Source organism: Thalassophryne amazonica, chromosome 9 (assembly GCF_902500255.1).
Source record: "Thalassophryne amazonica chromosome 9, fThaAma1.1, whole genome shotgun sequence".
NCBI classification, from domain to species: domain Eukaryota; kingdom Metazoa; phylum Chordata; class Actinopteri; order Batrachoidiformes; family Batrachoididae; genus Thalassophryne; species Thalassophryne amazonica.
In genome coordinates this window covers 87,461,605-87,475,329 of record NC_047111.1, presented here as the reverse complement: position 1 = coordinate 87,475,329, position 13,725 = coordinate 87,461,605, and the positions used below count along the sequence as shown (strand labels likewise).

The window sequence follows — 13,725 nt, the reverse complement described above, 5'->3', positions numbered from 1 at the left end:
GATTAAAATTATGTGTCAGAATGGTCAGATTTTGCAATCCCAAAACACTCTAATCAAGTTGATGCTTTTTTCTTTTTATTCCTGACTTTTACAGTCACATGTACCTGGAACGATTCATGACATTTCAGATGGCTCTGCAGCGAGAGGACTGCTGGCTGCCTCTGATCTCATACAGGAACTCACTCCAGGCTGGGGGAGATGATGACAATATGTCTGTCATCAGTGGAATCAGCAGTCGAGGATCCACCACCAGGAGTAAGAAGACCAAGTCAGCAATTGCTGGCAAAAGAAAACTTCCAGAAGGTGAGCAGCTTTATTTACACTCTCTTTCTTAGCCTAACAGTCATATCTGTCACCTGTCATCAAGCTTTAGCAGTAAAGACTCACCAACATTGCAGTTGAACCAGTTACTAGAGGTATGTTTTGTCTGAAAAGGGAAACGTTCTTGTGGACTTTGAGGATTACTTAAGCCCACTTCTTACATGAAACTGGTTACAATTATGGAAAACAGTCAGTCAATCAATCAATCAATTTTTTTATATAGCGCCAAATCACAACAAACAGTTGCCCCAAGGCGCTTTATATTGTAAGGCAAGGCCATACAATAATTATGTAAAACCCCAACGGTCAAAACGACCCCCTGTGAGCAAGCACTTGGCGACAGTGGGAAGGAAAAACTCCCTTTTAACAGGAAGAAACCTCCAGCAGAACCAGGCTCAGGGAGGGGCAGTCTTCTGCTGGGACTGGTTGGGGCTGAGGGAGAGAACCAGGAAAAAGACATGCTGTGGAGGGGAGCAGAGATCGATCACTAATGATTAAATGCAGAGTGATGCATACAGAGCAAAAAGAGAAAGAAACAGTGCATCATGGGAACCCCCCAGCAGTCTACGTCTATAGCAGCATAACTAAGGGATGGTTCAGGGTCACCTGATCCAGCCCTAACTATAAGCTTTAGCAAAAAGGAAAGTTTTAAGCCTAATCTTAAAAGTAGAGAGGGTGTCTGTCTCCCTGATCTGAATTGGGAGCTGGTTCCACAGGAGAGGAGCCTGAAAGCTGAAGGCTCTGCCTCCCATTCTACTCTTACAAACCCTAGGAACTACAAGTAAGCCTGCAGTCTGAGAGCGAAGCGCTCTATTGGGGTGATATGGTACTACGAGGTCCCTAAGATAAGATGGGACCTGATTATTCAAAACCTTATAAGTAAGAAGAAGAATTTTAAATTCTATTCTAGAATTAACAGGAAGCCAATGAAGAGAGGCCAATATGGGTGAGATATGCTCTCTCCTTCTAGTCCCCGTCAGTACTCTAGCTGCAGCATTTTGAATTAACTGAAGGCTTTTTAGGGAACTTTTAGGACAACCTGATAATAATGAATTACAATAGTCCAGCCTAGAGGAAATAAATGCATGAATTAGTTTTTCAGCATCACTCTGAGACAAGACCTTTCTGATTTTAGAGATATTGCGTAAATGCAAAAAAGCAGTCCTACATATTTGTTTAATATGCGCTTTGAATGACATATCCTGATCAAAAATGACTCCAAGATTTCTCACAGTATTACTAGAGGTCAGGGTAATGCCATCCAGAGTAAGGATCTGGTTAGACACCATGTTTCTAAGATTTGTGGGGCCAAGTACAATAACTTCAGTTTTATCTGAGTTTAAAAGCAGGAAATTAGAGGTCATCCATGTCTTTATGTCTGTAAGACAATCCTGCAGTTTAGCTAATTGGTGTGTGTCCTCTGGCTTCATGGATAGATAAAGATGGGTATCATCTGTGTAACAATGAAAATTTAAGCAATACCGTCTAATAATACTGCCTAAGGGAAGCATGTATAAAGTGAATAAAATTGGTCCTAGCACAGAACCTTGTGGAACTCCATAATTAACTTTAGTCTGTGAAGAAGATTCCCCATTTACATGAACAAATTGTAATCTATTAGACAAATATGATTCAAACCACCGCAGCGCAGTGCCTTTAATACCTATGGCATGTCATAGGTATTAATTCAGTCACCCAGAAATTGTAGAGATTTGACATATTTCTTTTGTTGTTTGGTAGGAAAAACACAAATTAAAAGAAAAACACGAATCAATGAGTGGAAATAAAGCAGTAGGCCTTAATATTTGTAAATACAGTTATTAATTGTAATTGGCCAAGTGGTTAGTGCGATTGGATTCAGTGCAGAAGGCTCCCAGTTCAAACGTCACCCCTGCAGACTTATCCATGTAATGTGGCGTTGCATCACGAGGTTGCATCTGGCGTAAAACCTGTGCCAGTTCAACATGCAAATCCACATCGGATCTGCTGTGGTGACCCCGAGTGAAAACAAGGGAGCAGCCGAAGGAACTTACTAATTGTAATACTAGAGTGCATTTGTGTATGCATGACTGACGTTCCTAAAAATTGTTGTGTTTGTAGTATATCAGAGCCAGTTCTGTATGCATGACTGACGTTCCTAAAAATTGTTGTGTTTGTAGTATATCAGAGCCAGTTCTGTTATTTAAACAAAATGTCACTGTAAATGCATGTCATCATGCAGTATAGGCGTTTCTTCACATAATCAATGTGTCATCTTAAAAATTAAATTCCCTCACGCAATTAATTCTTTTGCAGAAGAGAACAGCTGCAGCAGTGATGCTGTATGGATGAATCGTGAGCAGAACGTGCAGACACCAGTGATGATACCGTCACCTCATCTTACCTCCACTGTTCTGAGGGATCCAAAGAAAATGAGGCCAGAGGACGACTATACGGCCACATACTCCATGCCACCTGAGCAGCATGCCCACCAACCGATGCCTCCTCAGCAGCAGCCATCACACCATCACCATCACCAGGCTGCTATTGATTACAAGTAAATATTTTTGTAGAGACTTTTTCCTTTATGTTTCTTTGAAATAATTATTTACGGTGCATCTGGAAAGTATTCACAGCGTTTCACTTTTTACACATTTTGTTATGTTACAGCCTTATTCCAAAATCAGTGATGAAAGTTTTCCGGAAATTATCGGAAATCTGGGTTGCTACTCACATGGTGAATGTTTCCGGGTTATTTTTTGACGACATACATCAGAATCCATTCGGTTCATTTCAGTTCCACGCCCAAACAGTGGTTGGCAGTAATGCACTGTGTTGGTTTGCAAGCCGCCAAAAATTTCCAAAGAAGAAGGGTTATTTTGTTTTGGTTTTGAAAGTTTACTAGTCATATTTTTGGGGACTACACGGTGGTTATCCTAACAGTTTACTTTGTTATGGACATTAAAAGTTATGAGCTGCGTTTTGCTTCCAGTAATCATGCATCAAGTGGAGATAACGGGTGAAGCTCCCAACTGCTAAAAATGCTAACATACAGACGTGAGTTTAAAGGTGCACTGACACTTGCATGACTTTGATTCACGCACTTGCACGACCTGTGTCATGCAATTTTTCTGGGGGAGAACCCTCCACCAGGGGTTTCAGGCCCTTGGCCCTTGCCAAAGATTTTCAGGATTTTTTTTTTTCTTTCCAGGCCCCACTTTCATCGCTGCAAAATTAAGTAAATTCATTTTTTTCCCTCAAAAATTCTACTCGCAACAGCCCATAATGACAAGTTTATTAAAAACAAACAACTAATAAATCACATGTACCTAAGTATTCACACCCTTTGCTCAATACTTTGTTGATGCTCCATTGGCAGCAATTATAGCCTCAAGTCTTCTTGAATATGATGCCACAAGCTTGGCACACCTATCGTTGGTCAGTTTTGCCCATTCCTCTTTGTAGCACCTCTCAAGCTCCATCAGGTTGGATGGGGCGTGTCGGTGCACAGCCATTTTCAGATCTCTCCATAGATATTCAATCGGATTCAGGTCTGGGCTCTGGCTGGACCACTCAAGCACATTCACAGAGCTCTGGAGCAGGTTTTTATCCAGGATGTCTCTGTACATTGCTGCATTCATCTTTCCCTCAATCCTGACTAGTCTCCCAGTTCTTGCCGATGAAAAACATCCCCATAGCATGGTGCTGCCACCACTATGCTTCACTGTCGGGATGGTCCCTGGTTTCCTCCAAACATGACACCTGGCATTCACACCAAAGAGTTTAATCTTTGCCTCATCAGACCAGAGACTTTTGTTTCTCATGGTCTGAGAGTCCTTCAGGTGCCTTTTGGCAAACTCCAGGCGAGTTGCCATGTGCCTTTTACTAAGCAGTGGCTTCCGTCTGGCCACTCTACCGTACAGGCCTGATTGCTGGGTTGCTGCAGAGATGGTGTCCTTCTGGAAGGTTCTTTTCTCTCCACAGAGGAACGCTGGAGCTCTGACAGAGTGACCATCAGGTTCTTGGTCACCTCCCTGACTAAAGTCCTTCTCCTCAAATCGCTCAGTTTAAACGGGCGGCCAGCTCTAGGAAGAGTCTTGGTGAATCTGAACTCCTTACATTTATGGATGATAGAGGTCACTGTCCTCATTGGGACCTTCAAAGCAGTAGAAATGTTTCTGTACCCTTCCCCAGATTTGTGCTTTGAGACAGTCCTCTCTTGGAGGTGTACAGACAATTCCTTTGACTTCATGCTTGGTTTGTGCTCTGACATTCACTGTCAACTGTGGGACCTTATATGTAGACAGGTGTATACCTTTCCAAATCATGTCCAGTCAACTGAATTTACCCCAAGTGGACTCTAATTAAGCTGTAGAAACATCTCAAGGATGTTCAGTGGAAACAGGATGCACCTGAGCTCACTCATCGCAAAGGCTGTGAATACTTATCTGATGACTTAGTTGTTTTTTTAAATAAATTGACAAAAATAAAAAAAAGGAAACCCTTTTTTCACATTGTCATTATGGGGTATTGTGTGTAGAATTTTCAGGAAGAAAAAATTTCATCCAGTTTTGAATAAAGGTGTAACTGTTAGGGTTTAGGCTTTGTCGTTTTCCCTCCCTGGTGTGTCATGTTTGTCTCAGTCTGTCTCTGTGTTGATGGGTGTGGACTCGGGGTTCCCTCCTCCGGCCTACCCATCTGATCCTCTGCAGCTGCCGAGTCTGCTCACTTGCAACCTATCTCCAATCAAGCCACTGTAGTATTTAACCGTGACTCAGACATCTAGACACCGCCAGGATTTCAGTCTCCATTGTGGTACAGACTATTGACTTTATCTCTGAGAAACCTTTTCATGGTTTGTCTTTTTGGTGTTATTTTCCCAGACGTATGTTTACCTGTTTTCTCTGTGCCTCAGATCCTCCATGCCTGATCCACCAGAATCCTATTTGCCATGTGCCTTGCTTCAGTCTTCAGTTGCCTGTTTGATTCACTCATATTCAACTTCTCTGTCTGTCCCAGCTGTTCCTATTCTCTGCTTTGGACCATTCCATCCAAGCCTGCCTACATCTCACCAAAATAAACTATAAAAATATTCTCTGTCTCCAGGTTGTCTGAATTTTGGGCCCTATCTGTCAGTTCCTGAGTCAACCATAACAGAAATATAACAAAACATGCAAAAAGTGAAGTGCTGTGAATATTTTCCAGATGCACTGTATCTGACATATCTGCTTACCCTGCAGTACGTCTGGCGAAACTATGGATAGTATTATTTTTTAACTGAACACTGTCCTGCAGTACCCAGGTTACTTGGATGTTGGCACAGAGGCAACAAGCAGAGGCCCGTCAGCAGCAAGAACGAATCAGCATGCAGTATGCCAAAATGAGGAACCATATGCACCAAGCCATGTAAGATGGTCTTGGTGCACATATGATTCAGTTTGCAGAAAAAAGTTGTGGATTAAACTGTTGTGGATGTAATATTCCACAATTAGGCAGTATATGCAAATGCTGTTTTCACATTTGTTGTGTAACCATATGCTTTACATGTATGCCTCAGTCGCCGAGGATCTGGTCTCATGGAGGATGACGAGGAGCCAATAGTGGAGGATGTAATGATGTCATCAGAGGATCGTTTGGAGGACATTAATGAGGGCATGGACTTTGACACAATGGACATAGATCTGGTATGAAATGTTAATAAATAACAGATAATGTATATGGAAAACTTTGATTGACAAACTCTGAAAGTTTTCAACCTGAGCTCTATTTGTAGATGTTTTGGGCTCATGCTTTCTCTCGAGACAAAAGTGTTTTAATTGATTTTCTGTTTTAATGTAAAGCACAAACACCATCACAGGCCAAACAAACATGTAATGTAGTTGTATGGGGCAAGCTAAAAACATTCATAGTAAAACATGTTTTTGTTGACTAGGCTCGTCATGCTTACAACACAACCCCAACCCTCATCGACAATGGACTTGTAAGGGGTTTTCTGAAATAAATGAGTATGAGGGCAATATTGATGGCTCGGGAGTGATACGACTGAGTGGGGGGGGGGGCTTTTTGAAAATTTGAGGTGACAATATTGAGGAGGGAAATTGTTTCTTGTATTTTTCTTGAAAGTTAAGTAGTAAAGAACACAAATTTCCAAGGTCTCTTTGACCTTCTTTGATAGAAGTGTACTTGAACGTACTGCTCTGATGCATAGCAGCCTTTTCAATTTGCTGTCTTTCTTTCTTGGGCTGGATGCCTCATTTCTTTTGTCAACACAAGTATTCATCACAGTGAGCTGCGGTCATATTTGAATCTGGTTGAACTGTGACCGTGGCATGCTGATGCTGAGAGGTGGTGAAGCTTGCAGAACAGAGCAGCATGCATTGATGGTGCCTGCCACTTTGCTCTGTGCTGGCATTAGAGCAGTGCATAGTACTATGCATGTTCTGTGTGAAAGCCCTTAAGAGGGCACACAATGAAAGTATGAGGACACAGTGCCCCTGTTCACTGGCATAGAAAAACCTGTCTACTTCCAATGACTCAGTGGAAAGCAGCATTGCTGGATGATCAAAAGGCTAAGGTAAGGTGCTAACTATATAATTCTGGTTGTTTTAAAAAGTTACTTTAGTGGGGTAAGTGTGCATGTTTACTTCAGTGGGGATCCTGTTCATGCTACCAGACATTTCTAATTACATTTTTGCCTGTTCAGCAGTGATAAAAAGTGGTGTACAGTGAACATCTTTAGCTTGCTAAACACAATTACATTATGTAAGTTTAGCCTGTGACAGAATCATTTTTGTCTTGAGTGAAAACATGTACCCAAAAAATACAGCCCAAGTTGGAAAAATGTCAGCGTTGCCCTTTAAGACTATTTATTATACAGTAAGTAGAACTTGTGCCTCCATGCTATTCTGTGCTCACCTGATCCTGTCAGATCTTAAAAGCTCAGCAGAGTATGTCTTAAGAGGTACTTGGCTTTGAACCCACTTAGGAACACCAGGAGCTGTGTACTTGTTCCTCTGTGTTGATCTGGAGTTGTCAGGCAGGACTGTTGAAAGAAAAAAATATAAAAGATAAATGTTACAGCTTCTTTAACCATCACATTTTACCACTTGGTGATTGACACAAAGCATTTTATTTTCATTCATGTCACATTGCTAAAAAAATTTCCTATTTGGTTTAATTGAAACAAAATAAACAATTCGAAAGATATTTTTATATGATGATTGCATGTGTCAGTTTCATTGTGTGGTTATACAGTATATGATTACCACAAATTATTTTTAGTTCACCACTTTTTCTAAAGTGAACAAAATTTAAGATGCATTTTCATCTTTCCTCACATTATTCTGTTATTTTGCAGCCGGCATCAAAGAATCGCAGAGAAAGAACTGAACTTAAAGCAGACTACTTTGATCCATCTTCCATCATGGATGACTCGGTAAGGACACTTCACTTTTAACACTTAAATTACTTAGTTTCTTGATATTTTATGATAAATATGATATTTAACACAGGAACAGCTATGGTTATTCTTTTAACTGTTTGCATTTCACATGAAACATTATGATCACAACTTCATTTTGTTTTTTTGTTTTTTTGTTTTTTTTTAACAAGTGAGCATTTTTGTTATCTCAACTTGGACATCTGCTGTTGGATCTGTAAAGTCTTTACCAAGCAGATGAAAATGGTATTATCGGACTTATAAGTGTGATAGTGGTGTTGTGATAACCTTGCAGAAGTTTCAGTGTTAATCATTTATCATGCAGTATGAGGTCATTCAATACACTAAAAAAAACACAATGTACTTAAAGTAACAAGCAAAGTTTTACCTATGCATAAACACTTTTAATTACATTTTTGTGTACTATTCAAAAGTGAGTTGACTCTGTATTAAAAGTACTATGAATTACACACTGTTGAAACTTTTCAAATACACATACATTTAAGCAGTCTTATGGCTGTAAGTCATCATTCTATCCCCAGTTATTATACTCTTTTGGATCTATAATGGAGCCAAAACAATGATAAACATCATTCTCCAAACACTGACTGACTATACAAGTGTGAAGAACAGGCTTATCAGCTTTATTTATTGTTGTGTGGTGGTACTCTGATCTGAATCCTATTTTTGTGTTTTCTTTCCACAAGATGGAAAACAGCAGATTTTAAGGTTCATTTAAGCATGTCCAAGTAATATCGCCATAGCTGCTTACTTGGTGAAATCTTTCACACTGTTACGATTTATTTATTTGTAAGCTGATAGATTTCTTGTTTTTATATTCTTAGGTTCTCAATGTTTCAATGTTCTAAATGGAATTGGAAGCATCAAGGACAATCTGGCATCAAATCCTGAGAAGATAAAATGATGGATGACTTTTGTAGATTTTTTTTAATGGAGCAAAGTGGATGGCTTTGAATTGTGGGACACCAATGCTTACCTCTTCAACACTTAACTTGGAGGAAGAACTTAAATTTCATTCTCTGACAGTTTCACACATAAAAGACTTTCATCACATATGGGGCGATATGCTTCTGCTTTTATTCAGTTGCCTGAAAATGCAACAACTCATCTTACAATAAACCTATCCTATTGTTGTTGTTAATTTGAGATTTGGAGTTCTTTCTTTAGTAGAAAGTGCCAGGGCAGATACTTAAGCATCATCAACTATGGGGGGGAATATAACACACTTAAAGTTAAATTAATATTTTTTCCAATCAGTAGTAAAAATATCTGTAAACATTTAGTGGCCAATACATAATTAATGCTAGCTGATAGAATTCAGCATAATAGCCCTGCAACAAGTGAAACATTTGATTGTGTTCAACTTTTCTTGATGTGTATTATATTGCACTGTTTCAGGGAGATGCTGACTCAGCTCTACAGTAGTTTTTGAGGCCATATTTTCTAAAACTTACCATATGCTCCACTCAACACCTCTGAACAGAATTTGAACATCATTTGCTTAATAACTGTAGCATTTATGGTGTTACATTGTACAGGACAGGTGTTAATGATATTGTGTCCGTTTACTTTTTAACAGTAGATTTTGGCATGGCATGTAGCCATCTATCAAAACATGTACACAGTAAGCTATAATGTGAACTGGCACCTCATACTGTTAAAAGGCCTTGACACAAATAATATATGGCATTCTCAGAACTCTCTGTGATGGTATTTTTTAGAAATGTCTTCTGCTTTTATACCTTATAGATGATTTTGATTTATAGATATTTTGTAATGACAATCAGATGTAAATTAATAGTTTTATCACGTTATTTCACATAGATGCTGAAATAATTCTTTGTAATTGAAATTATGTTCCTAAAGATACAGCCATCTGTTTGTGTTTTCTTTGAGTTTATCCAGAACTTATGGGTGGCCAAATGTTGGACAAATTGATGGTCGCATTTAGTGATGAACTTTGAATGAGAATGTGCATTCACAATGTCATACATAACAAATTGACTCAACTTAAACCTGTATCTCCCCTCTACCTTCACTATTTTTCACTGGTGTATACTATCTTGTATCAAATAATGCAGACATGCCATTATTGCCATCTTTAAAAGAAACAATTTGAAACAAGTTTAAGCAGTCTTTTTTTTTTCAGTTTGCAATTGTGCAGAGGGGTTTTTAAAACCAATGTATTTGTTGTATCACTGTTGCGTGTACAAGACATATAGAATTATTCTAAATTACTAAGTTTTAGAAGTCTTTAGGCAGCCAGTATAGTGTCAGAATTGTATATTGTATGATTACAAATGTGTAATATATTGTGAATCGGTGCTCATTTTATATTTGCAGTTTCTGTTTGGATGAAGTTTTGGAGAAAGGTTAAAGGCATAGAGTATATCTATTGAAGTTAACCTACTAATTTGCAAAAAATATATAAATATACAGTATATACACATTGTTTTGTTTGTCTTTGAATGGGTTGTTGCGATATTTGTTTACGTCTGTGCATTGAGCTAGTTGGCAGATTCAGAGTTCATAGGAAAAGGTGTAGCTGGAAACAACCCAGTTTTCTTGAAATTTAAGTGTAAACCAGAGAAAAGGATCACATGGTTTTAAACGTTATCATACATACTAATTATTATTCATGTTAAGCAGATAAGAAAAATACATTTTAGAATTGCTTGTAAATGTACATTAATCATTTCATTTTGGAGTCGTTTCTGTTGATGCATTGAACTGCTGACAATGTGCATACATCAGTATGTTTACACATATTTAAGTATTTGTGTATATTAAATTTGTGTTTTTATTCCATTTGCAAAAGTGGCCATTGCATCCTTTAAAGTTCATATTTATGCCTGATGATGTAACATGAACGGAATAAACCCCCTGCAATTGTGTGACAATTTTAAGTACATGCTTGCTAATCCATGCTTCCAGGTCAAGTGTACACATGAATTTAAATTTAAAAAGCTCTGAGACATACCGCCTGAATTTTGATTGAAGTATTTTGTGTAATTTTGTAAATGTTTCCTTTTTGAGCTCTGATAAATCATGCAGTGAGCCTTTAAAGCAGAACTGGTATGACAGCTTGACTTTATTTACAACACAGTTTCAACATGTTTGACAGGTGTGATAGGAAGGCAATTTCTCAATTTGTTTCATCAAATGACCAGATTACGTACAGTAATATCACCTTCTTATTGTGAGTATTATATTACGCTTAAAACAAGAAGTATTAGTTTTAGGTTTTTGATCTAAATCTGAGTGGTAACTGAGTGGTGTTTACCCCTGCAGGCAGGCTTGTGGTTGAAACTGCAGGATGTGTATGAGTATGTAGTGTGCACACATGCTGATTTGTCAGGCAATAGACTGTCAACTATATGGACAACCATTCATCAAATTTCAGTGAGTGTAGTGTCGCACAGTGATAATATTGACAATAACTTAATTTGAGAGTGAACAGTTTGTTACCTGTACATCTTAATCCTTTGATGGACTGAGGACCTTATTCTCACCCAATTAGTGCTGCAATAGATAACCTCAAACTCCTGCAACCCACATCAAATAAAGTGCATATCTCTATATATGTTGGTGTATGTAGTGTGACAAAGTCACAATGGGGTCTATGCTAAGATGATATCAAATGGGATATCTGGCACGCAGGTTAAGCCTCACTCACAACCCACCATGTGTGCTGGACAAGCATGTGCCGCAGGGAGTGGCAGGCCGCAGCCGTGCTGCAGGTATCCATGGAAAAGTTTGTGAAAGAGTACGGGCACGGTACTTGTACAGGCTGCACTGCTGTCATGCAGTAGGCATAGGGAATACTGCGCACTTGTCAAGCGTATGTCTGATGTATGTGATCAGTGCATGTGACTTGCAGGTTACCACTAAGCCACTACGGCCTGCCCCATGATGCAAGTAGTCTGCACGAGACAATCACTCCTGACAAGTGTGTGACGCAAGCCTGGAGCGGGTATAAAAGGAGGCCCACCGCCGCCTCTGCTGCCCCGCATTCCGACGTCGGTGTTCCTGTATTAGCACAGCCAATATCACTTTGTGCCTCTCCTTGGCTACACTCATTTGCCTGTGGAGGTCCAAGACCCTCAGATGTTGCAGCATACCACAATGTCAGACGTAATGTCGGATGCACTGTGTGTACATGTTGGTCACTGCTTTATTACTGAAAATCATTCAATATTACAACAATAAAAAAATAGCGTGTGTGGACGTGATGCGTCGTTTTGATATGAACCTAGAGGCTGCACCGCTGTCCAAGGTGCTGAAAGAGCGAAAGTGCCCACTGTGGGTATGGGATGCATTATAGTGCAAACCCCTGACAGCACCATGGAGCTGATATCTGATAACATCTGCTCTCATTTTTTTTTTTTTTTTAAATAAAAACTCATCAGATCATTGGGCGGGGGGGGGGTGTCTGGTGCGGACTATGGAATTTAATTGTGGCTGCGCTCTCTTGTTTCCTTCTCCAATGGTACACACGACCCACTCTCCTCAATATATTTACTCGGAGTCTTGCCACTCGTGTTGTGGGACACCACACAAAGGGGTGAAATGTGAGAATTCTGTCTTGAGGGCCACACAAATGGCATGTATGGAGTACTTATGTTGTACTTCTGATACACGGCACCCGTGCAATGACTGTGCATTTTACGGTCATTGCAGAGCCCCTATGAGCCGTACTCCTGACTTGGGTCCGGTATACAATGGCAGTATGGGCCTCGTATGTCTGTGTTTTTGATTTTTTCAGAACCTGTAGAATTTTCATGTATGTGTCAAAAAAACCTCCATGAGCAATCTGCGGCCTTCTATGGTAATGAACACCCTGTACATGATGCACACGTGTCTCATGGTTTTGCTGATTATTTTTTCCCCCTGTAGACTGCCTGCAGCACGTAGGGCAGGCTGTGAGTGAGGCTTTAGTTGGTTGTATTTCATTAACGCCCATCATTAGTATGTGTTCACTGATTGTGTAAAAATTGGTTGAGCAAATGGGATGAATAAATGGAACACTTTTGACCATGTTGAATGCTTGGTCTCCAAAATAAAGTTCAAGCAAGTTCACTGTCCATCGAATTCTATAACATATTACGTAACGTAATAACTAAGCATGACAGATGGTGCAGACTATTCCTTTATGATCAGAAAAATAATGTGGTATACTTTTCAATATGATTAAAGCATTTTTTTTGGCACTCCTGTGCTATTCTTGATTGACCCCTACCTGGCTACAGTGACCATCCTGGGTTGGCCACCATACATTTTTGTGGCAGCCATGGTATACAGACACTGGATTTTAAGTGTTGTTGAGTCCCCTGAAGTGGTACAAAAACCTGTTTTGGCCCATGGACTGCTATGCTTGCCTTGCTATCTCTGGGGAGAAAATGTTTTCCATCATGGAAAGTGGTCACAGTTAAGAACACAAAAGTATGTTTTTATACAAGTAGTGGGCACCAGGACCCTGTTGTCAGCAGTAAGACTTCAAAAAACTGACAAACTCAATTTTTTTTGCACTCCAGAATCTGTCGTTTCAGAAAGGATGCTGCACATTTCCAGTGTAAAAACAAGGTTTGAACCCAAATAACTATCTTAAATGGTTTAGAATTATGCTTTAATTTTTGTGAAAAACATATTCTGGACCATGGCATGGCATACTTTTGAGAGTGTAAGTACCAGATCTGTACCTCCTGCGAGATTGGATCTGCACATATGATTGCATGCGTGAAACATTTGACAGTCAACTGGAACACCTGTTTTACATTTAAGCAAGTAAGCTTTATTTATAAAGCGCCTTTCACAGACCAGGGTCACAAAGCGCTGCACATGGCATACAAAAATAATCTAAAAATAACATATAAAAACAATAAAATACAATATTAGGCTAAAAAGCTAACTTAAAGAAATGCGTCTTTAGTTGCCTTCTAAAAGTATACAGTCCAGAGAACGAAGGG

At 39.4% G+C, this 13,725-nt stretch overlaps 1 protein-coding gene across 2 annotated transcripts in view; it reads left to right on the top strand.

Annotated features, from left to right (window-relative positions):
• Nucleotides 1–10,828, top strand: part of LOC117517599 (cohesin subunit SA-2-like) — an 84,173-nt gene extending 73,345 nt beyond the window's left edge. For both annotated transcript variants that reach the window (XM_034178687.1, XM_034178686.1), the window contains exons 29-34: nt 95–303; nt 2,617–2,857; nt 5,596–5,706; nt 5,858–5,984; nt 7,658–7,735; nt 8,584–10,828. In XM_034178687.1, coding sequence (XP_034034578.1) covers nt 95–303; nt 2,617–2,857; nt 5,596–5,706; nt 5,858–5,984; nt 7,658–7,735; nt 8,584–8,607 — 790 coding nt within the window. In that variant the 3' untranslated portion in view covers nt 8,608–10,828. The remainder of the gene's footprint in view (nt 1–94; nt 304–2,616; nt 2,858–5,595; nt 5,707–5,857; nt 5,985–7,657; nt 7,736–8,583) is intronic.
• The last annotated feature ends 2,897 nt before the right edge of the window (nt 10,829–13,725 follow it).